This window comes from Eschrichtius robustus, chromosome 13 (assembly GCF_028021215.1).
Source record: "Eschrichtius robustus isolate mEscRob2 chromosome 13, mEscRob2.pri, whole genome shotgun sequence".
Classification (NCBI taxonomy): domain Eukaryota; kingdom Metazoa; phylum Chordata; class Mammalia; order Artiodactyla; family Eschrichtiidae; genus Eschrichtius; species Eschrichtius robustus.
This window is the reverse complement of record NC_090836.1, coordinates 46,790,724-46,810,600: the sequence shown is the minus strand read 5'-3', so window position 1 is coordinate 46,810,600 and position 19,877 is coordinate 46,790,724. Positions and strand designations below refer to the sequence as shown.

General features: G+C 51.9%; 1 protein-coding gene across 5 annotated transcripts; it reads left to right on the top strand.

Moving 5' to 3' along the window:
- The first annotated feature begins 202 nt into the window (after window positions 1–202).
- Window positions 203–19,683, top strand: SMARCC2 (SWI/SNF related BAF chromatin remodeling complex subunit C2). Of its 5 annotated transcripts, none has more exons than XM_068562062.1 (29): window positions 203–379; window positions 2,474–2,593; window positions 3,211–3,296; window positions 3,749–3,830; window positions 3,926–4,018; window positions 4,616–4,685; window positions 4,916–4,985; window positions 5,668–5,743; window positions 5,913–6,044; window positions 6,150–6,265; window positions 6,932–7,056; window positions 8,060–8,119; window positions 8,277–8,314; window positions 8,584–8,714; window positions 8,999–9,070; window positions 10,813–10,926; window positions 11,365–11,518; window positions 12,193–12,285; window positions 12,522–12,638; window positions 12,730–12,792; window positions 13,125–13,383; window positions 13,622–13,783; window positions 14,056–14,120; window positions 14,312–14,447; window positions 14,524–14,690; window positions 15,089–15,223; window positions 16,565–16,946; window positions 17,273–17,695; window positions 18,252–19,683. In XM_068562062.1, the coding sequence occupies exons 1-29, from the start codon at window positions 269–271 to the stop codon at window positions 18,326–18,328; spliced, it is 3,729 nt and encodes a 1,242-aa protein (XP_068418163.1). In that variant the 5' UTR covers window positions 203–268; the 3' UTR covers window positions 18,329–19,683. The 5 variants fall into 5 exon arrangements, with proteins under 5 accessions (XP_068418163.1, XP_068418162.1, XP_068418165.1 ...); XM_068562061.1 differs by having other exon boundaries at window positions 12,519–12,638; XM_068562065.1 differs by having other exon boundaries at window positions 205–379; window positions 12,519–12,638; window positions 17,273–17,356.
- Window positions 19,684–19,877: the final 194 nt, after the last annotated feature.

Below are 19,877 nucleotides of genomic sequence, written 5' to 3'. Positions count from 1 at the left end.
CCCCTCCAGGAAACAGCCTCCTCCCCGAAGCTCCGGCCGCTCCCGCCGCCGCCGCCGGGGAGGCCGCCAGGGTCGGCCCCGCGCCCCGCGCTCTGCCGCCGCCGCGTGCGGCCGGCCGGCAGGGGGCGCTGCGCGGGCCGGGGCCAGCCTAGGCGGCGGGAGGCGGCGGCCGCGGCGGCGGCGGCGGGAGGCGGCGGGAGGCGGGCGGAGGAGGAGGCGGGAGCTGAGCTGAGCGGGGCGGGCGGCGGCGGGGCCCGAGCCCGAGAAGATGGCGGTGCGGAAGAAGGACGGCGGCCCCAACGTGAAGTACTACGAGGCCGCGGACACCGTGACCCAGTTCGACAACGTGCGGCTCTGGCTCGGCAAGAACTACAAGAAGGTACGCGGGCAGGGCCGCGCGGGGGCCGGGGGCGGGACAAAGGGACCGAGGCCCCGCGGCCCCCCCGGATCCTGCCCACCCTCCGGCGGCCCGCGGCCCGCGGCCCCTCCCCCGCGGCGTCCTGAGCGGCCCCAGCGCGCCCTCCGCCGCCCCGCGCCCCTCCTCCAGCCTCTTTTACCGCCCCCCCAGCCTCTGATTCCAGCCCCCGCCCCCACTGCTGCGCCTTCTGCCCCTTGTTTTTCTCCGCTGGCCCGGCGGGTCCCGGTGCCAGCTGCCCACCCTCCATAAGCCATCGCTTTGCGGGCTTTTCCGGGAGAGACGGCCGGGGGTGGACGGGGTGCCGAATGCACACCCCACACACACACACACACACACACACACACAGCGTGCCCGGCACGGTGCCCGCCAGAGCTCCCCACGGGGCCAGGTACCAGCAGGGTTGAGGCCTCCCCGGTGCTTTGTGTGTGTTCAGAGAGACATGATGAAAGCGGGAGGGTAAACAGCTACAGAGCAGGCCCTCGACTGCTCATCAGCCTGAAAAAGGCCCCCACCCCGGGATCACCTGTCTACCGCTCGTCCCCCATCTCCGTACAAGGGGCAACAGAACCTCTTTGGGAGTCAGGGTAAAGGAGTTCCTGGGCAGCCCTTCTAAAACCATTCCTCAGCTTCACATTGAAGTCACCCCACCACCTGGCCTTGCATTGCCTTGGGTTTGGGGTTCAGAGTCTGGGACACACTTTATGTCCATAGTCCCCCATCTCATAACAGGAGATACAAGGTAGTGAACAAAGGGTTCAAGCCTTACCTGTCTTTTCTACCAGACCTCTTCCTGGTGGTGTCTTTGTCTGTCTATAGGCCTGGTTGAAAGGAACATCTCTACATAGGGCTTTTCTCTGGAGATGGTCTGCCTTTCTTCCTTCTCACTACCCCCAGTTAGGGGTTCTCTTTCTGACGTTCCTTCAGCTCCCCAGTTCTTCCTGCCCAGCTTTGCAGCCTGTCAGAAGTGTGATGGGTGGTTTAGGAGGATGCCCCCCTGATCCTGGTCATGAGCCTGGGAGGTCTCTCTGGGTGTCAGGATCTTGACAAACAGCTGCTGGGTCTGTGGCTTGTCTGTACCCCAGCGTGAGGCTCTGGTTCCCAGGCATCTACCTTTGACCTTTTGGAAGGGAGATCAGTCTAGGGGCTTAGTCTCTGGCCCTGGGGGGATTGACAGCCTGTGACCTGGTTCAGCTTTCAAGCTCTTAGCTCTCTGTCATTTGCTTTTTCTTTCAGGGATCTCTTTACACCTCCCACTGAAAGGTGCGCTTTTCTCTGTGATCAGGGTTGAGGAAAAAGGGGTCAAAAGGTAAAGAGAAAGTTAGCCTCTTGGCACAGTTTTAAAATGAGAACAGAAGGCTAGGATGCTAGGTAGCATAATATGGAAATATTTAAGAAGGCCCAGGGTTGCTTGTCTCCGATACAGTTTCCTCAGAAAGGATAGATGTTGTCTTGCTATTTCCCACCAGGCTGGGTAGTAGCTGGTCTTTTTTTTCCATCTAGCAAGGCCTGTGAAGACATTTGTGCGCAGTCCTTGCAGAAGCAGAATGTACAAACTATTCTCTCAGTCCGTTTGCCCTACCTTATTACTTCCTTGCATCTTTTTTATTAGGCTGTATTATCGGGGGAATCTTGACCTTCCACAAAGTTACCCCAAGAAGTAGACTGTTGTCTCACTTAGAGCCTTGAAGATGTTGCTTCTGTGGCCTGAACTCCGTGAATCTTTAGAATTTTACAACTCTCAGTGCTGTTGGCTAGAGATCAGCGTCCTGCAACTCCATTTTTAGGTTGTTGGCTGAGGGAGAGTAGGAGACTGCCTTTACCTCCAGCACCAAAGACTGGTAACCTAGGCTGGAGGCAGCAGAATTTCAACTTCTTGGTGAGGGGCATCTAGGGCCTTCCTTCAGCCATTTTCTTTTTAGAGACTAGACATGTGGGGGAAGAAGACACTATTTCTTTCTACCCCAGATGCTTCCAGAGCTCCTGGGCAAGAAATAAGGGAGATGGTGGGTAATTGATCTGGGATCTATTTTTCTTTCCTTTTCCCTGTTTCCCCAGTATATACAAGCTGAACCACCTACCAACAAGTCCCTGTCTAGCCTGGTTGTACAGTTGCTACAATTTCAGGAAGAAGTTTTTGGCAAACATGTCAGCAATGCACCGCTCACTAAACTGCCGGTGAGTGCAAAAAGCATGGGGGCAAAGCCTCCAAACCCGAGAGGGAGTTGTTTTTTTGTGTTTCTGTAAATTTGTAATTTTTGAGATTTGGGTGATTTCCTACCATCCCTTTCCCTGGTTGGGGTGTTACTGGCTTAGCAGAGTCCGCAGTTTACCATTCCCTTTGTCCTAGTAATATTCTGTGCAACAGGTTATCTCACAGTGTCTAAGCTCAGTCATGAAACTCATGGCATGGTTAAAACACATGAGATTTGGATTTGTACAAGCTTGTGTTCAAATCCTGGCTCTGCCACTTGGTGTCTCTGTGATCTTGGACAAGCCATTTATACCTTTTGAGTCTTGGTTCCTTCATCTCTCCATGGGATTAATACACCTACCTTGTAGGGTTTCTGTAATGGTTAACGAGGTAACCCAGTAAAGCACATAGCGGGGCTTTGTGAATATTGGTTTCTTTCTCTCCTCTCTTCCAGGCCTCATGATAGAATGGCACAGGGGTTAAAGAATTCCAGCTTCAAGAGGGAGATCAATTCAGCATAGGATTTTGTGAAAGGATTGTTAAGTCATAAGAGAATTTAGGATGTAACTCTCACATACTTCTTCCCTTCTCAATTTTGTAGATCAAATGTTTCCTAGATTTCAAAGCAGGAGGCTCCCTGTGCCACATACTTGCAGCTGCCTACAAATTCAAGAGTGACCAGGGATGGTGAGATGCCTTCTCTTCTCTCTGTGCTTCTTACATTTAGTTTAGAGGGAATCCCCCTTTATGATTCCCTGGGGTCTTTGTGGGGTGGGAGAGCATAGACATTCTTGCAAGTCTCTTACTTTGCTAGGTCAGTAGGCCTGACCTGCTAGGTTGGCTGGGAGTCAGAGCCAAAACAGTCTCCAAGAATGAGTGAGTATGTGTATGTGCATCAGTGTGTGTGTTGTAGAGGAAAAGGGATTCTTAGGTTGGCATCTCAAGCTTTTCTTTGTCCTTTTGCACTAAGTACAAAGTGATTCATGGAGTTATGATCAGTGAACCCCAGATCCCAGGTGATTTTGGCAAAGCTGAGGGCACGATTGCCTCCTAATTTCCCATGTTAAAAAAGTCACATACTCTGACCTCATCCCCAGACTTGAGCTATACCACTCACTAGATTATTGCCTCTTTACAAGGCGGCGTTACGATTTCCAGAATCCATCACGCATGGACCGCAACGTGGAAATGTTCATGACCATTGAGAAATCCTTGGTGCAGGTAATAGGAACCTCCTCCATCCTTCTCCCTTCCCTTGGTGAGAATCCGAAACCCCTTCCCTGTAATCTCATCCCATTTGTTTCTTCTCCCTACAGAATAATTGCCTGTCTCGACCTAACATTTTTCTGTGCCCAGAAATTGAACCCAAACTGCTAGGGAAATTAAAAGACATTATCAAGAGACATCAGGTGAGTGGGTGGGTCAGGAGAGGTTTTAGAAACTCCATGACTCTCTTTCTGAAGTTTTCCATACAAGAAGCAGCCCTGAGGTAGCCCTGCCTACTTGGAAAAGTATTAGAATTAAAGCCTTGAGCCTCTCTTTCTCTGTTCCTCCCATTTCCCAGTCTTGGCAGATTTGGATCACTGTTCCTAGAGACTGCATGCGCCTGGGGGAAGAGCATCTACTTCCACTGAGCTAGAGATTGCCTGATTTCAGGTCAATGAAATCTTTGCTCTTTGGAACTCTATAATAACAAGCAGATGTTGTTAGGACATACAGGGACATAAAATCGACTGTACATTTCCCATGTGTGACAGATTATCTTCTCAGAGGATTATCTGCAACTTAAAATTCTTTGATTTGTCTCCATTATTTGCACAATCCCAGCTGTTTCTCTCTGCCACTTAGCTGATCTGTGCTTAGAGAATGCAAACCAACTTTGATACCATTCTGAGCAAAATATGATTAGGAAGGCAGATCTGTGGTTAAACCTTACTTTGGTTTATTTACATCCATGAGTAATTCAGAGGGGACCATACTTACCTGCTTCTCCTTGTGCCATCCAGGGAACGGTCACTGAGGATAAGAACAATGCCTCCCATGTCGTGTATCCTGTCCCAGGGAACCTGGAGGAAGGTGAGACCTGGGTTTTCTTGGTCACTGCAGTGGACAGCTTGGACTAGGAGGTGGAGGACTGCTCAGCAGCTGTGCAGTGCCTGGGCTCCTCTCTCCTTTCAGCCCTGAATCCTCTTACCACCTTTGTTCCTATTTCCAGATCCCCTGCTGCAACAGGAGTTGTGTACAGAGTTATTTTGTGTGTATATCCCTTTAGCTTATGTTTCTCTCTGCTCTGTCTCTATCCCCAGAGGAATGGGTACGGCCAGTCATGAAGAGGGATAAGCAGGTTCTTCTGCACTGGGGCTACTATCCTGACAGGTGAGGATGGGTTCCTGGGGCAGGTTTAAGTACAAGAGCCAGACTGAGAAGCCCTAGAACATCTAGTAAAGCAAGAAGGCACTCTTTGAGGGTTATTTTTAGGTCTCTTAATTTGTTCTCCTCCCACCTATTACGTGAATCCTCTGTCTTGGGGGAAGCTTGGACTTACTGGACAAGGCTTAGTCTAAAAGGATTGGGGCTTTCTGTGTGAAATGGTTAGCGTAGTATAATTTTTGGTAAGTAAACATTAGAAATAATCTCAATATCTAACAGTGGGAAAATGTTTCAGCAAATTTATATATCTAGTCAGTGGGCTATTTTGCAATCTTTAAACTGATAGAGATAACACGTGATTTGTAGATAAATATCGCAAAAAGTAGGACGTAAAATAACATCTAGTATCAATGCAATTATGTAAAAACAAAATTGTACAGAAAAAAGTTGCTGGGGAAAAAATATATCCTGAATGTCACAAGAACTTGTGTTAGAGTGATTCTTTTCTATTTTTGAAATATTTTATGATCATTTTTATTACTTTATAGTGAAAAGAATCCCAATATTAATTGAAAAAATAACCCAACAACCCATAGTTTTTGTAAATGGAAAAGGTAAAAGGTTTGCACTTTATTTTTCCACAACTCTATCCCACTGATTGTGCTTTACGCTCAATTTCCCGTGGCAGTTACGACACATGGATCCCAGCCAGTGAAATTGAAGCATCTGTGGAAGATGCCCCGACTCCTGAGAAACCTAGGAAGGTGAGCTTTTCTTGTCCGTCCCCCCTCCCCCAAGAAGAATGCCAGGGCCAGACCACTCTTTGGAGGTGAAGCAGAGGCTCCTGTGCCCTTGGGCTCCTCTGTTAAGGATCCCCAGACAGAACTGGGGCTTCCAGGCCTCTCTCCAGGACAGTCTGCCTTTGTACTTCAGGTTCATGCAAAGTGGATCCTGGACACAGACACCTTCAATGAATGGATGAATGAGGAAGACTATGAAGTAAATGATGACAAAAACCCTGTCTCCCGGCGAAAGAAGATTTCAGCCAAGACACTGACGGATGAGGTGAAAGCTCTTCTTCTTTTCTCCTGGAGCCCTTAGCGCAAGTCTCAGAACAGGTCTTTGCTGGAGATTGTTGGCTGACGTTTGCCCCAATTCTCCAACCTGCAGGTGAACAGCCCAGATTCGGATCGACGGGACAAGAAGGGGGGCAACTATAAGAAGAGGAAGCGCTCCCCATCCCCTTCACCGACCCCAGAAGCTAAGAAGAAGAATGCTAAGAAAGGGTAGGCCAGCCCCTAACCCGCCCCCGCCTTTACTGCTCTGTCCACAGCGTGGTGAAGGAAGGAAGGACACATCCCCTCCCGTAACCACTGGGCCCTGACCTGGGTGAGCCTGAGAGGGAGGATGAGGAGGTCTTCTTTAGCTGTCCAGTGGATACTTCTGATCCTGGCCACTAGTAAACTCAAAGAGAGCTTAATCTCCAAATGAAAGGCCTTTGCCTCTTCCCATTACTCTATAGTGATTGGTTTCTCTTTGCTCAGCTCTGCCCTCAGGATTCTCTCTCCCTTTTTTATTTCCTTCCAGTTTTATTGAGGTGTAGTTGACATACAGCCCTGTATAAGTTTAAGGAATACAGTATCATGATTTGGTTTACATACATCATGAAGTGATTATCATAATACATTTGGTGAACATCTGTCGTCTCATGTAGATAATAAATAGAAAAATAAATAGGTAAAAAGCTTTTTTTTTCTTGTGCTGAGAACTCTCAGGATTTCCTGTCTTAGCAACTTTCATGTGTACCATACGGCAGTGTTAATTCTATTTATCATGTTGTACCTCACAGTCCCTTTGGGAGTCTTTCTTGCTTCCCTCCCGTTGGACCTCACCTTCCAGGGATTCCTTGTCCAGGGGTGACTAGATTCTCTTTCACTCTCTTTCCTTCCCAGTCCCTCAACACCTTACACCAAGTCAAAGCGTGGCCACAGAGAAGAGGAGCAAGAAGACCTGACAAAGGACATGGATGAGCCCTCACCGGTCCCCAATGTGGAAGAGGTGACATTGCCCAAGACAGGTATGGGCCAGGCCAAGCTCCTGGGCCCCCCCTCCCTGTCCTGCTCTTCCTGTGTCAAACCCCCTGGGTGGGCTGACTTCCCAGGCCCAGCTCCGGGTCTAGAGGGTCTTTCCCTTCAGCTTAGCTGGTTATTGAAACCATTTTCATCACCACAGACAGTCCTCGAACTTCATTCCGTATCTGAGTTGTGGACTGTGCTCTGTCTCCAAACTCTTTTTTATTACACACAACATCAGTAAAATGTATTTGAGCACAAATTATACACGTGTACTGTTTACCACTACTTTAGGAACGTTATAAAACACATCTAAAAATGGGCAAATGTAGAGGATAAGATTAAAAAATATAAAGAGAGGTTCTGATATTCTTTGCCTGTATTTCAGTGGACCCTCTTTTGCGTCCCCATTTTGGAGACCATTGCTCTGCAGTACTGGTTTACAGTCTGTATTCCATAGACATCCAGGAGTGGGTTTCAGGAGTAGGATAGGGGAGGCCACTGAGAGAGAGGAGTTCCGGCTTCCACCCCCTCATCAATCAGAGCAGCTCTCCTTTCTATCTGTGTTTTCTCCTGAGCTTCTGTGTATGAATTCAGTGGAGGAAAATGTCCTCTGTTTTCAAAAATGTTTAAGATCCAACTACTCCTCTACAGAGTGATTTGGTCAGACTCTGTCTCAGTCCATGAAGAACTTACAGACACATGAATGGAGATGAGGGCCAATCAAAGACAAGAATGATTGATGAGTGTTCATAGAGTAGAAGATGCTTCTTTATAAGAAAAAAGTTGAGTTAAATGAATTTTTTGTTGGGGAAGGGGAGAAAGTGGCAGGAAGGGGAGAAAGTTTCAAGCAGCAGAATGATTGTGACTGGAGGAAGTTACTACGTTTTGTGATCAGATGGGGCAAGCTTTTGGAGAAAGTGAGCTCTCTGGAACTGTTAGCAGTGGAGAGGCGACGGCTTGATTTAGGCAGAACCTGTCTGTGAAAATGACTCTCTCCCCTGGCAGTCAATACTAAGAAGGACTCGGAGTCAGCCCCGGTCAAAGGAGGCACCATGACTGACCTGGGTAAGATGGGGAGCTTGGGGCAGGGTGGTCAACGCCCGAAGGAGGGGAGGGGAGGCTGCCACCTGCCCCTAGCCTGCCGGGGCCTTTCCGAAAACACACTTGTTCTGCGGCCCCTGAGGAGGCTCCAGCCTTCTATCTTGCTGTCTCTCTCTTTCAGATGAACAAGAAGATGAAAGCATGGAGACCACGGGCAAGGTGGAGCCAGTTTAGAGAGGCCCCTACCTCTCTATGTGATTCTGACTTGTGATTATAAAGTTCCTTCTACCCAGAACTTTCCACTGCCCAGACTTCTCCCACCCTAATTCTAGCTGTTGCTCAAAACTCTGACGCTTTGAGTCCCAGGGCCCAGAACTGTTCATTCCCATCCCATCTTTAGTGCCCACATTCCTGGGGTGTAGGAGAAGCAGGGGGTTGCTAGGGGCAAGATGGGGATGCTGAGAGTCCAGCAGCCTCCATCCTCGCAGGATGAGGATGAGAACAGCACGGGGAACAAGGGGGAGCAGACCAAGAATCCGGACCTGCATGAGGACAATGTGACCGAACAGACCCATCACATCATCATCCCAAGCTATGCTGCCTGGTTTGACTATAATAGGTATCGGTGCTCCACCTTCTCACTAAATCCTCATTTTCCTGCTCCACAGATGAACATGTTGTTCCTTCTCCTGCCTCCAAATAAGTTACCTCTTCCTCAGCCAGGTAGACCGGGGTACAGTTCAGTTTTAGGGAAGCTCCTGGTCTCTGAGTCTTCCAGCCCTGGCGGAGAGTTCTCCCCAAGCGTCTCATTCCTTCCTGCTGCCCCATCTTCCAGGCTTTTCCTCCCTTTGGGGTCTCATCTCTCCACTAGAGCCTCTGAATGCACCCTTTCTTGTCTTGCAGTGTTCACGCCATAGAGCGGAGGGCTCTCCCTGAGTTCTTCAATGGCAAGAACAAGTCCAAGACTCCAGAAATGTAAGGAAATCTCAGCTCATGGTTCTCTCCCCCCGTCCCCATTTGTTCTTCCCGATCCAGTGTGGCAAACATTTCTTGACTTCCTTCCATGAGCCAGGCACTGTGCTAGGCCTACAGAGACATGGTCTCTGCCCATAGGCAGCCTCGGCCCAGCACTGTGACCACTGCTCTCTAGGATTTGCCTGGGGGCCATATTAAGCATATGCCTCTTCTGTTCAAAACAAGTATCTGCTCCGGTACCTGCAGAGCCTTTCCATCCATAATTACTCATGCTGTCTAAAATGCAAATATCTCTAGCATAAGTAGTAGCTTTGACTAAAATATAACTGACTACTATTGGTCCCTTAGAGTAGGTTTTGATAGAAAAAATGGGAGGAGGAACTATTAAGACCCAAGTCTGTGAATTAAGGGATGGAGAGACGTGTTTTGTAAAATCTGGGCTTGGGGCTCAGAAGTCTTCATCTCCTTCAAGGCTCCTCCTCGGGCCAAATCTGCCTGGTTTCAGTTTGGTGCTTTCCGTGGTTAGGGATGCTCCGGGATATATATGGTGAGGCAGGTGAGACTTCGTGCTGAGCCCAGGCCCCCTGAGGACTGAACCAGCTGGCTTCCCAGCTGCTCCTCAGCCTCCCCACTCCCTGCTCCGGGGCCACCTTCCCTTCCACCATGTTTCTTTCCCCGAAGCCTGGTATGGTTCTCTCCTCCTCGTCTTCCTGGGGAAAACAGTGTGTGAAAAAGCCTTACTCTCTCCAGAGGAAGTAGTGACAGATGACAGGAGTGCAACTTGATCTGCAGGCAGAGTTGGAACTAGAACTGTTCTACGCTTTGCACTCTTGGTGTAAAATAGTAAATGATAATTGCCTACGGGTATTGAGAGCTTACTATCTCCCAGGCATTATCCTAAGTGTCCTACATACCTTGACTAATTTAATCTTCACGTCCGCTTTAGAGGTAGGTCCTATTATCTTCAGTTTAGTGATAAGGAAACTGAGGTGTAGAGGGGTTAAGTCACTTGCTTAAGGTCACACAGCTCGTGAGTAGTAAAGCTGGGAGCTGAGTCCTTTAGTCTGGCTCATGTTCTCAAGTTTTACACTATACCACACAATAGCTACCATTTTTGGGGCTCGTACAGTGTGCCCGGCACTGTTCTAAACCTCTATAGACCTTTCTAATTCTCAATAGACACTTCATTTTACAGATGAGGAAACTGAGGTTCAAAAAATTTAAGGCCATCACAGTAGAACTAGGATTTGAACTTAGACCGTTCCACCTTTGAAACACGTGTTCTCAATACCATGCCATGCTGAGTAGGTGGAGGCACCGATCAGGACTTCCCTTTAACATCTGCCTTTGGAATTAAGGGCACTTTCTCTTACCTTTTGATTCCTTTTTCAAAAGTTGGATTGAGGGAGTTCCCTGGTGGCCTAGTGGTTAAGATTCCAGGCTTTCATTGCGGTGGCCTGGGTTCAATCCCTGCTCAGAGAACTGAGATCCTGCAAGCCGAGTGGCACGGCCAAAAAAAGTTGGATGAAACATCCCCAAGTACAGCCAAGGAGATAACTCATTTAACTAAAAACCCCATCAAAGGTTTGAACCCCTTGTGTCTAGCACACAGTGACCCTCAGTGTGTATTGAGTCAGCTGCGGTGTTCTTCTCTGTCTCTGTCACACAGGAGGAGTCCTTAGCTCTCTTATCATTTTTCCTACCCTTCAGCCCTCTCATCGTTCATCTCTCTCTCTTCTAAGCTACCTGGCCTATCGAAACTTCATGATCGACACTTACCGGCTGAACCCCCAAGAGTATCTCACGTCCACCGCCTGCCGCAGGAACCTGGCGGGTGATGTCTGTGCCATCATGAGGTGGGTCTGCAGCTGAGGGGCAGCGGGTACCTGAGGATGAATGCCCACAGATGTCTCTTGGCTGAAGTAGAGAGGCCGGCAAGGAGCATAGGGGACGAGCAGGAAAGGACATCTCTAGAGAAAGGCAAAGTTCAGGTTCGGGTACGGGTGACTTAGGGAATGGCAGGGGCACTCTCGGAAGTGTGGAGGAATGGAGGAGGGGCGCGTCTGTAGTGAAGGAGCCTACCCAGCGAGATACGCAAGAAGAGATGTTTAGTAGCTGGGTGGGTATGGAGAGAGGCCCCCGCTGTGGATGTAGACGTGGGTGTCACTGGCATGTAGGTGCTGGGAGGAGACCGTATTTCCCAGGGAGTGGGAGGAGCAGAGAAGAGGGCGCCCCAGCTCCACCCCCAGCCCTCCTCCTCGTGTGTGACCCTGTCTCTGCCTGTCTCCTCACAGAGTCCATGCCTTCCTAGAACAGTGGGGTCTTATTAACTACCAGGTGGATGCTGAGAGTCGACCAACACCAATGGGGCCTCCGCCCACCTCGCATTTCCACGTCTTGGCGGACACACCATCTGGGCTGGTGCCTCTGCAGCCCAAGACCCCGCAGGTAGGGCGAGGGGCTGTGGGGACAGGGTGGGATTGGGCAAAATGGGGCTTCTTCGCACTTTTCTTTTTCTGGTTTTTTAGGATAATGGTTCAGGAGTGTTTTGAGGCTTCTTCCTTTCCCAGGGGATGCAAAGGGCCACAGGAATCAGCCCCATGTATTTAGCACCCTCTCTCAGCCTGTGTGCCCAAGACTGTGAGGACTTGCTGAGGCAGAAGAGATGCTTCTTGTTCTCGGGGAGCAGACAGGCTAATTAGGGGACGGAGCAGATAGAGAAAAATGGCTTAAAATTAAGTTGCATGAAATTTTTTAACTTTGTCACGTTTCCAACATTTTTTCATTTTTGCTTCATAATTTTTATCACTTCCATTTTTTTTCCACTTCCATTTCATACATTACAAAAATTAAGAAGAGAAAAGTTACGTGGCTTGCCCAAGGTCACACATGTAGGGTTAGAGCCTACTGGTCCAGCTCCTAAGAGAACCTGTAAAGATCCATGTGAATACAAATGGATATCATGCCAACTACAGATCTAAATAATCATTAAGGGAGTACGGAACAGTGGCATGAGTGCCCCCCGAGCTTGCGAGCTGCCCGGCATTTGCTCTTGAGGCCTCCAGGGCCTCGGCCTGGTCTTTTCCTGCCCAGCCTCCATGACGCCAAGCTCTGTCCCCCAGGGCCGCCAGGTTGATGCTGATACCAAGGCTGGGCGAAAGGGCAAAGAGCTGGATGACTTGGTGCCAGAGACGGCTAAGGGCAAGCCAGAGCTGGTAGGTGGGGTGTAGACCCCGCTGGGCTTCTTATTTGCCCCTTTATTGGGGGGCCCCTGCCCGGGAAGAAGAGCCATGAGAGCAGAGGAGCTACAGCAGTGAGGGAGGAAGTCCCGCCCAGGGGTGTCCCTGGCTGTGGGAAGGAAGCTCCTTCTGTCTGTCCTCTCTCTCTGTCTGCCCCTGGCTCCTGGTGGTCACTTGGACTCACCTCTTTCTTTCCCCTCCACAAATAGCAGACCTCTGCTTCCCAGCAAATGCTCAACTTCCCTGATAAAGGCAAGGAGAAACCGACAGACATGCAGAACTTTGGGCTGCGCACAGACATGTACACAAAGAAGAACGTCCCCTCCAAGGTACGGAGGTGCGGGCCGCCTGGGGGTGGTGCACCTTCGCTCCTTGAGGCTGCGGGCTCCTCCCTCTGACCCACCTGTGTTTCCCCTGCAGAGCAAAGCTGCGGCCAGTGCCACTCGAGAGTGGACAGAACAGGAGACCCTGCTACTCCTGGAGGTAAGTAGGGCAAGGGAAGGGGAGCCCTATGAAAACGGAAGTGGCCAGGGGGCCGGCCGCACTCGTGAGTGGGGAGAGCATGATCTTGCCCCAGTCTCTCTCCTTCCTGGCGCCCATTGCACCTGCCCCAAGGACCAGCTCCAGGCCAGGGACTGGGACCATTTCGTTAACCCCTTGTCCTTTCTTAGTGCTACTTGCAGATCCCCCTTGGACCCAGGAGAGTACACAAATACCACAAACCAGAGAGCTTTGAAGCAGCTCCGTTTAGTGGGATGGGGGTGGTGACCTTCAAGGAAAGTGGCTAAGTGAGGTTGTGTCTCCACCACCACCAGGCACTGGAAATGTACAAAGATGACTGGAACAAAGTATCGGAGCACGTGGGAAGCCGCACACAGGACGAATGCATCTTGCATTTTCTTCGGCTTCCCATTGAAGACCCGTACCTGGAGGACTCAGAAGCCTCCCTGGGCCCCCTGGCCTACCAGCCCATCCCCTTCAGCCAGTCAGGCAACCCTGTGATGAGCACCGTTGCCTTCCTGGCCTCTGTCGTCGACCCTCGAGTGGCCTCTGCTGCTGCGAAGTCAGCCCTAGGTAATGCAGAGGGGTCCTGGCCCTCCTGGTTTGCGTTTGAAGGGCTGGGTACTCAGACCGTGAAACCCCCTCAAGTTTGGCTGCCCTCCTGGCCTTGTCTGCTGCTGGCATCAGCCCAGGCACCTGTCCAGCTCCATGAAGGTGTAGATGAAGAGCCGGGCTTGTGAGGAAGCTCTCACAGGGAGAGCCAGAACTGCCTACCACCCGCTCCCAGCCTCATCCTCTCTGGGTCTTACAGAAGAGTTCTCCAAAATGAAGGAAGAGGTACCCACAGCCTTGGTGGAGGCCCACGTTCGGAAAGTGGAAGAAGCAGCCAAAGTGACAGGCAAAGCAGACCCAGCCTTTGGTCTGGAAAGCAGTGGCATTGCAGGAACCACCTCTGATGAACCTGAGCGGATTGGTAAGACCTGGCATGTTCCCGGACTCTTCCCTTTCTACCAAGAGCCTGAGCCACCTGGCCTCCCCACACCATCCCTGCATCCAGTTGGCCTCAGAGCACCAGACGAATGGGGAGAATTGGTGGGGCTTTTGTTTTTCCCCGGGCATTACCTTAGGTACTGCGGCTCCCCACTGGTCCTCTCAGTAAGATCTTGGCTAGGAGAAGGGGCTGTTGGAAGAGCGTTGTAGCCAGACTGTGTCAGACATTTCCCATTTCCTCTTCCCCGGGCCCAGAGGAGAGCGGGACTGACGAGGCGCGGGCGGAGGGCCAGGCCACAGAGGAGAAGAAGGAGCCCAAGGTATAGCGGGACCCACACAGGCTGGGAGGGCAGAGGGGACAGGCGTGGACCGCGGTGGGGGGAGCCGGCTCCGTTCAGCTCAGGCAGGCTGGGCTGGACCTCCCAAGTAAGAGGCGTAAACTCAGTTCCTGGTCTGGGCCCTCTGTGTGCGTACCAGCGCCCTGATGCTCCCCCCTTTCCCGGGACTCCAGGAACCACGAGAAGGAGTCGGGGCTATAGAGGAAGAAGCAAAGGAGAAGACCAGTGAGGCGCCCAAGAAGGATGACGAGAAAGGGAAAGACGGCGACAGCGAGAAGGAGTCAGAGAAGAGTGACGGGGACCCGATAGGTAAGCCTCGAGCATGGTGGTTGGGGTCCAGGAAGGAAGCGAGGCTGTAGGGCTCAAGACCCTTTTCCTGGCCCAGTTGATCCTGAGAAGGAGAAGGAGCCCAAGGAAGGGCAGGAGGAAGTGCTGAAGGAAGTGGTGGAGTCGGAGGGGGAAAGGAAGACGAAGGTGGAGCGTGACATCGGCGAGGGCAACCTCTCCACCGCTGCGGCCGCTGCCCTGGCTGCCGCTGCCGTGAAGGCCAAGGTGAGGACCAGAGACCCAGGGGAGGAGGTGCCCCTTCCCTCATCTCACGTCACCTGGAAGAAATCCTTTCTTGTCATCCTTAAACAACGCTGGTCTGTTTCCTTTCCCTTTTGATCGTGAGAGGGAGACTTGGTCATCTCTTCTCTAAGCTTTCTTAAGCCTTTACCATTGGGCCTGTTTTCACCCTCTAATTATTTGACCTTGTCTTATCCTTTGCCACTCTCTCTCTCTCTTCATGTTCTTTTAAAAATATCGGTCAAGCCTGTGCTACTTTCTGGGTTGTGACCACAGCAAGTTCTCTCTTGAAACCTGGCAGCCTCCACGCTACCCTTCTCGGTCCCGGAACGTCTTCAGCTGGGTCCTCCCACTGACGGGCCGCCCCACCCCTCCTTCCTTAGCACTTGGCTGCCGTTGAGGAGAGGAAGATCAAATCTCTGGTGGCCCTGCTGGTGGAGACCCAGATGAAAAAGTTGGAAATCAAACTCCGGCACTTTGAGGAGCTAGAGACGATCATGGACCGGGAGCGAGAAGCGGTGAGTTGTGTCCCCTGGGTGTCGGTGGGGTCCCACCTTGACACTGGGCTGGGCCCCAGTTTAGGATGGAGGGAGTAGCAGTGCAGAGAGCCTGAGGCCGACAGGACATCACAGCAGAGCGGGCTAGCCCAGGCCAGGGCCGGAGCCAGCCCAGGCAGTTGGGGATAAGCAACCCACAGTTGCAGCCTGGAGACCGAGGTCCCACAGAATGTCAGCTCCAGGGTCACGTTCTAGTTGGTTCTTTGATTGCTGCATCTCCAGGTCCTTGAAGGGTGCTTGGCCCATAGTAGACTCTCAATAAAGATTTGTTGAGTGATTGAACAGGTTTAAGGCATGATGAGAGGGTAAGGGCTTCAGATCCAGGAGGTGAACTTGGAAAGGGAATGGGATGGACAAGGTGTTGAATCATTTTGATTTTGAGAAGATACAAAAGAAATAGAAGACAGGGACTCTGACCCTGATCTCCTCAATTGAAGATATCAGACATACAACATGGAGACATCAAAACCAGTTAATGCTTCAGGTATCTGACAAACGCAAATTAAGAGGTTTCCAATTAAGAATAAAAGTCCTGGGGCTTCCCTGGTGGCGCAGTGGTTGAGAATCTGCCTGATAATTCAGGGGACATGGGTTCGAGCCCTGGTCTGGGAAGATCCCACATGCCGCGGAGCGACTAGGCCCGTGAGCCACAACTACTGAGCCTGCGCGTCTGGAGCCTGTGCTCCGCAACAAGAGAGGCCATGACAGTGAGAGGCCCGCGCACTGCGATGAAGAGTGGCCCCCGCTCGCCGCAACTAGAGAAAGCCCTCGCACAGAAACGAAGACCCAACACAGCCAGAAATAATTAATTAATTAATTAATTAATTAATTTTAAAAAAAATAAAATAAAATAAATAAAAAAGAATAAAAGTCCTGAGAGAAAATGGAATAAAGGTGAAAGCTCAGAGGCTAGGGAGTTGATCTGGGATGGCTTCCTAAGAATGGTGAGTTTTTCTCCAGTTTTGAAGGAAGCAAAGAACATGATTTGACAGGAGGAACTGGAGGGGTTTTCCAGATTAAAGTAATGACAAATTCAAAGCTTTGGAGCTGAAATGAGCAAGGGCTGCCACCAGATTAAGTCCACTGCAGTGAGAAGCCAGCGGGCAGCCAGAAGACCTGGTGGGGGGAATTGGAGGTGGGGGGGGGGGCGGACATCGAGGAAGCCAAGCACAAGGGTGAGATTTGGCTTGGGGAACTGCCAGAACGAGAGTCTGCATTTGTCAGAAGACAAAGCAGGGGACAAGGCGTTCGCCTCTGGGGTCTCCTGAACCCGAGTAACTGTTCTTCATTTGGTCCTGGCAGCTAGAGTATCAGAGGCAGCAGCTCCTGGCCGACAGACAAGCCTTCCACATGGAGCAGCTGAAGTACGCGGAGATGAGGGCCCGGCAGCAGCACTTCCAGCAAATGCACCAACAGCAGCAGCCGCCCCCGCAAGCCCTGCTCCCTGGATCCCAGCCTGTCCCACCTGCGGGCGCTGCTGGGCCACCTGCTGTCCACGGCTTGGCTCTGGCTCCAGCCTCCGTGGCCCCTGCCTCTGCGGGCAGTGGGGCCCCTCCCGGAAGCTTGGGCCCCTCTGAACAGATTGGGCAGGCAGGGTCAACTGCAGTGCCACAGCAGCAACAAGCAGCTGGAGCCCCCCAGCCTGGGGCAGTCCCACCAGGGGTACCCCCCCCTGGACCCCACGGTGAGTGATGGGTTCTGAAACTCTCGCTGACTGGAGGGATCCGGGTGAACGTTCCAGTTCCCCTCAGAGGGGGTATGGGATAGGACTGGAGATGAGGTTCAGCCTCGATTTCGATAGATTGACCTTGGTTATATCCCTAAGCCAGCAGGGATCCCTCCCCAAGCCCAGACTTTGGGAATTTTGTTCCAAGGATTTACCACTTACTCTAGTATCAGGAAAAAGGAAGGTGGCACCTAGGAGTGACGAGGTTATCCTTGCTGTGAAAGTGAGTTGGCAAGTGAGATTGTATGCTTCTAATCTTCTTGATCTCTCCTTTTCATTCCCAGGCCCCTCACCGTTCCCCAACCAACAAACTCCTCCCTCAATGATGCCAGGGGCAGTGCCAGGCAGCGGGCACCCAGGCGTGGCGGGTAATGCTCCTTTGGGTTTGCCTTTTGGCATGCCGCCTCCCCCCCCTGCTCCATCCATCATCCCATTTGGTAGCCTAGCCGACTCCATCAGTATTAACCTCCCCCCTCCTCCTAACCTGCATGGGCATCACCACCATCTCCCGTTCGCCCCGGCCACTCTCCCCGCCCCTAACCTGCCTGTGTCCATGGCGAACCCTCTACATCCTAACCTGCCGGCGACCACCACCATGCCATCTTCTTTGCCTCTTGGGCCGGGGCTCGGATCCGCCGCAGCCCAGAGCCCTGCCATTGTGGCAGCTGTTCAGGGCAACCTCCTGCCCAGTGCCAGCCCACTGCCAGGTGAGAAGGGTCCTGGAGGGGAGAAGGGTGAGGGAGAGGGGTCCACGTGGAGGGCTGGAGGGCAGGTGGGGAGGGGCTCAGGTACTAGAGCTTCCACGATCCCTTTTTGAACGCTCTGGTAAAATTAGAACACAGGAGGGAAGGGCCTCTCTGGCTGTCCTCCACCATTCCCCAGCCTGGCAGCTGCCACCCCTGGGATGACGCTGGTGCCTTTCACTGGTGGGTCATGGAGGAGTCCTGTGGCACAGAGCATCTCCGTTGTAAACTGGAAAAACGGCTACTTGTCTGCATGATGATTGGCGTTCCCTTTGCTTGTTCCCGTCACGTTCAAGTGCCCCATTTAGAGAGTTCCCTTGGGGGCAGGAGGAGGATTTGGGGTATCCCAGTTTTCCCAGCGTATGGTGGGAGAGGGTGTCGGGGAAAGGAAGTTGTACACCGTGGGTACTCTTTCATCTCCTGTCCATTGCATGCCATGCCCGGTTGTTTGTCTGGTGGCCTGGGTCTGGAGCCCTCTCTCCTGCTCACCCCAGCTGATGCAGCTCCCTTCTCTCCACAGACCCAGGCACCCCCCTGCCTCCAGACCCCACGGCCCCGAGCCCAGGCACAGTCACCCCTGTGCCGCCCACACAGTGAGGAGCCAGCCAGACATCTCTCTCCCTCACCCCCCATGGATATCAAGGTTCCAGGAACAGCCCTCTCCCCACCACTGGGACCCTTCCCCAGCCTGGAGAGTTCATCACTACGTAAGGAAAGCTCCTCCTGCCCCTCCAAAGCCCCCACCATGCCTGTCAGGGGCATGCACTTTTATATTGGATTATTCAAGGACTTCTGTTGAAAAGATGTTTCTAATGTCTGGGAGAGAAGATAGGATGGGGATGCTGCCCTCAAAGGAAGGGCTGGGGGAAGTGTTTATACAAGGTTCTAATTAACCACTTCTAAGGGTACATCCCCTCAAAACTATTGCATTTTTTATGGATTGAAAAAAAGTGAAGCTCTTTAAAAGGAAGTAGAGATTTAAAAAAAGGCACATTGGAGCTCCCTCCACCCAGTGGAAAAAAATCCAACTTTTACATATTTTGAGGAGGGAGGTGAGTTTTAGGAAAGGGGAATTTAGGTTCTGGGGAGAGCTCTGGGGATAGAACAGGGTGCAGAAATCTGTCTCCTCCAGCCCCTCGTTAGTGACTGAGGCAGCTCCCAAACTCCCTTGGCCACCCCACCCCCAGTTTATTCCCACTAATCTCTCCTGCTGCTTCCTCGGTGTTGCTGTTTTAGGCCACCCCAGCTCAGCCAATGGCCCCTTTCCCTCTGAATGTCAGCTTTGTGTTTTAAAGTCTCCTGCGTAGTTGATGTCAGCGTATGTGTATTTGGTGGGGACACATTTTGGGGGTTCCTGTGGCAGGTAGTAGAGGAAGAAAGGGCGCTCGGGGCTATGCTGCCTCCTGCCTGGGCTCTGTCAGCGAGCGGGCTCCCAGAAGATGTGGAGAGGGGCTCTAAGAGGATGGGAAGTCCTAAAAACGTGAAACTGTCAAAAGCACTTAAGCACCTCCTTCTTAGGGCTTGGTGGGTCACCCCGCTCACCTCTTCCCTCTCCCACCAAGACCATCAGAACCGTGGCTGGCAGTAGCTAGGGATTCCTTGGGATTTGGGGCAGCAGCCGGGGAGGGGGTGCCTGACCTAGGGTAGTGCCGACCCCCTGCTTGCAGCTCACGGCTCGGCTCTGCTCCCCGGATCCCAGTGCCCCCGGTACCAGCTCTCCCCTCTTCGTCCTTGGTGTGAAGGCAAAAGTGACTCCAGGCTCTCCACCAGTTCTTCCTTGTCCCTCCCACCAGGCCTTGTGTTCCTTGTGTCCCCATATTTCTCTTCCTCTGCGTCTTGGCACCTTTCTTCTGTTCAAAAGTTTTCTGTAAATTTTCTCTTTTTTCTTTCTTCTTCTTCTTCTTTTTTTTTTTTTCTTTTTTTTTTTATAAATTAATTTGCTTTCAGTTCCATCTGTGGATGCCTTCTGTGTTCTCTTACCTATGGCTGTTAGGCGGGGGGAATCGGGCTGTGGGCAGCACTCCTGGAGTCCTTCCCAGTGGCGCTCTGAGGGGCTGGAGAGGCACTGGGCCTCTCTCCCAAACAAACAGGCCGAGGGCAGCACAGCTGTCCGGACTGTACAACTGGTGCAGGGACTGGGCAGAGG

Excerpts from the sequence above, each read along its gene's own strand:
- SMARCC2 (XM_068562061.1), top strand. The coding sequence starts at position 269 with ATGGCGGTGCGGAAGAAGGACGGCGGCCCCAACGTGAAGTACTACGAG. Across the intron at positions 2,594-3,210 it reads CACCGCTCACTAAACTGCCG|ATCAAATGTTTCCTAGATTT; the intron begins GTGAGTGCAAAA and ends TCAATTTTGTAG. Across the intron at positions 4,986-5,667 it reads TGGGGCTACTATCCTGACAG|TTACGACACATGGATCCCAG; the intron begins GTGAGGATGGGT and ends TTCCCGTGGCAG.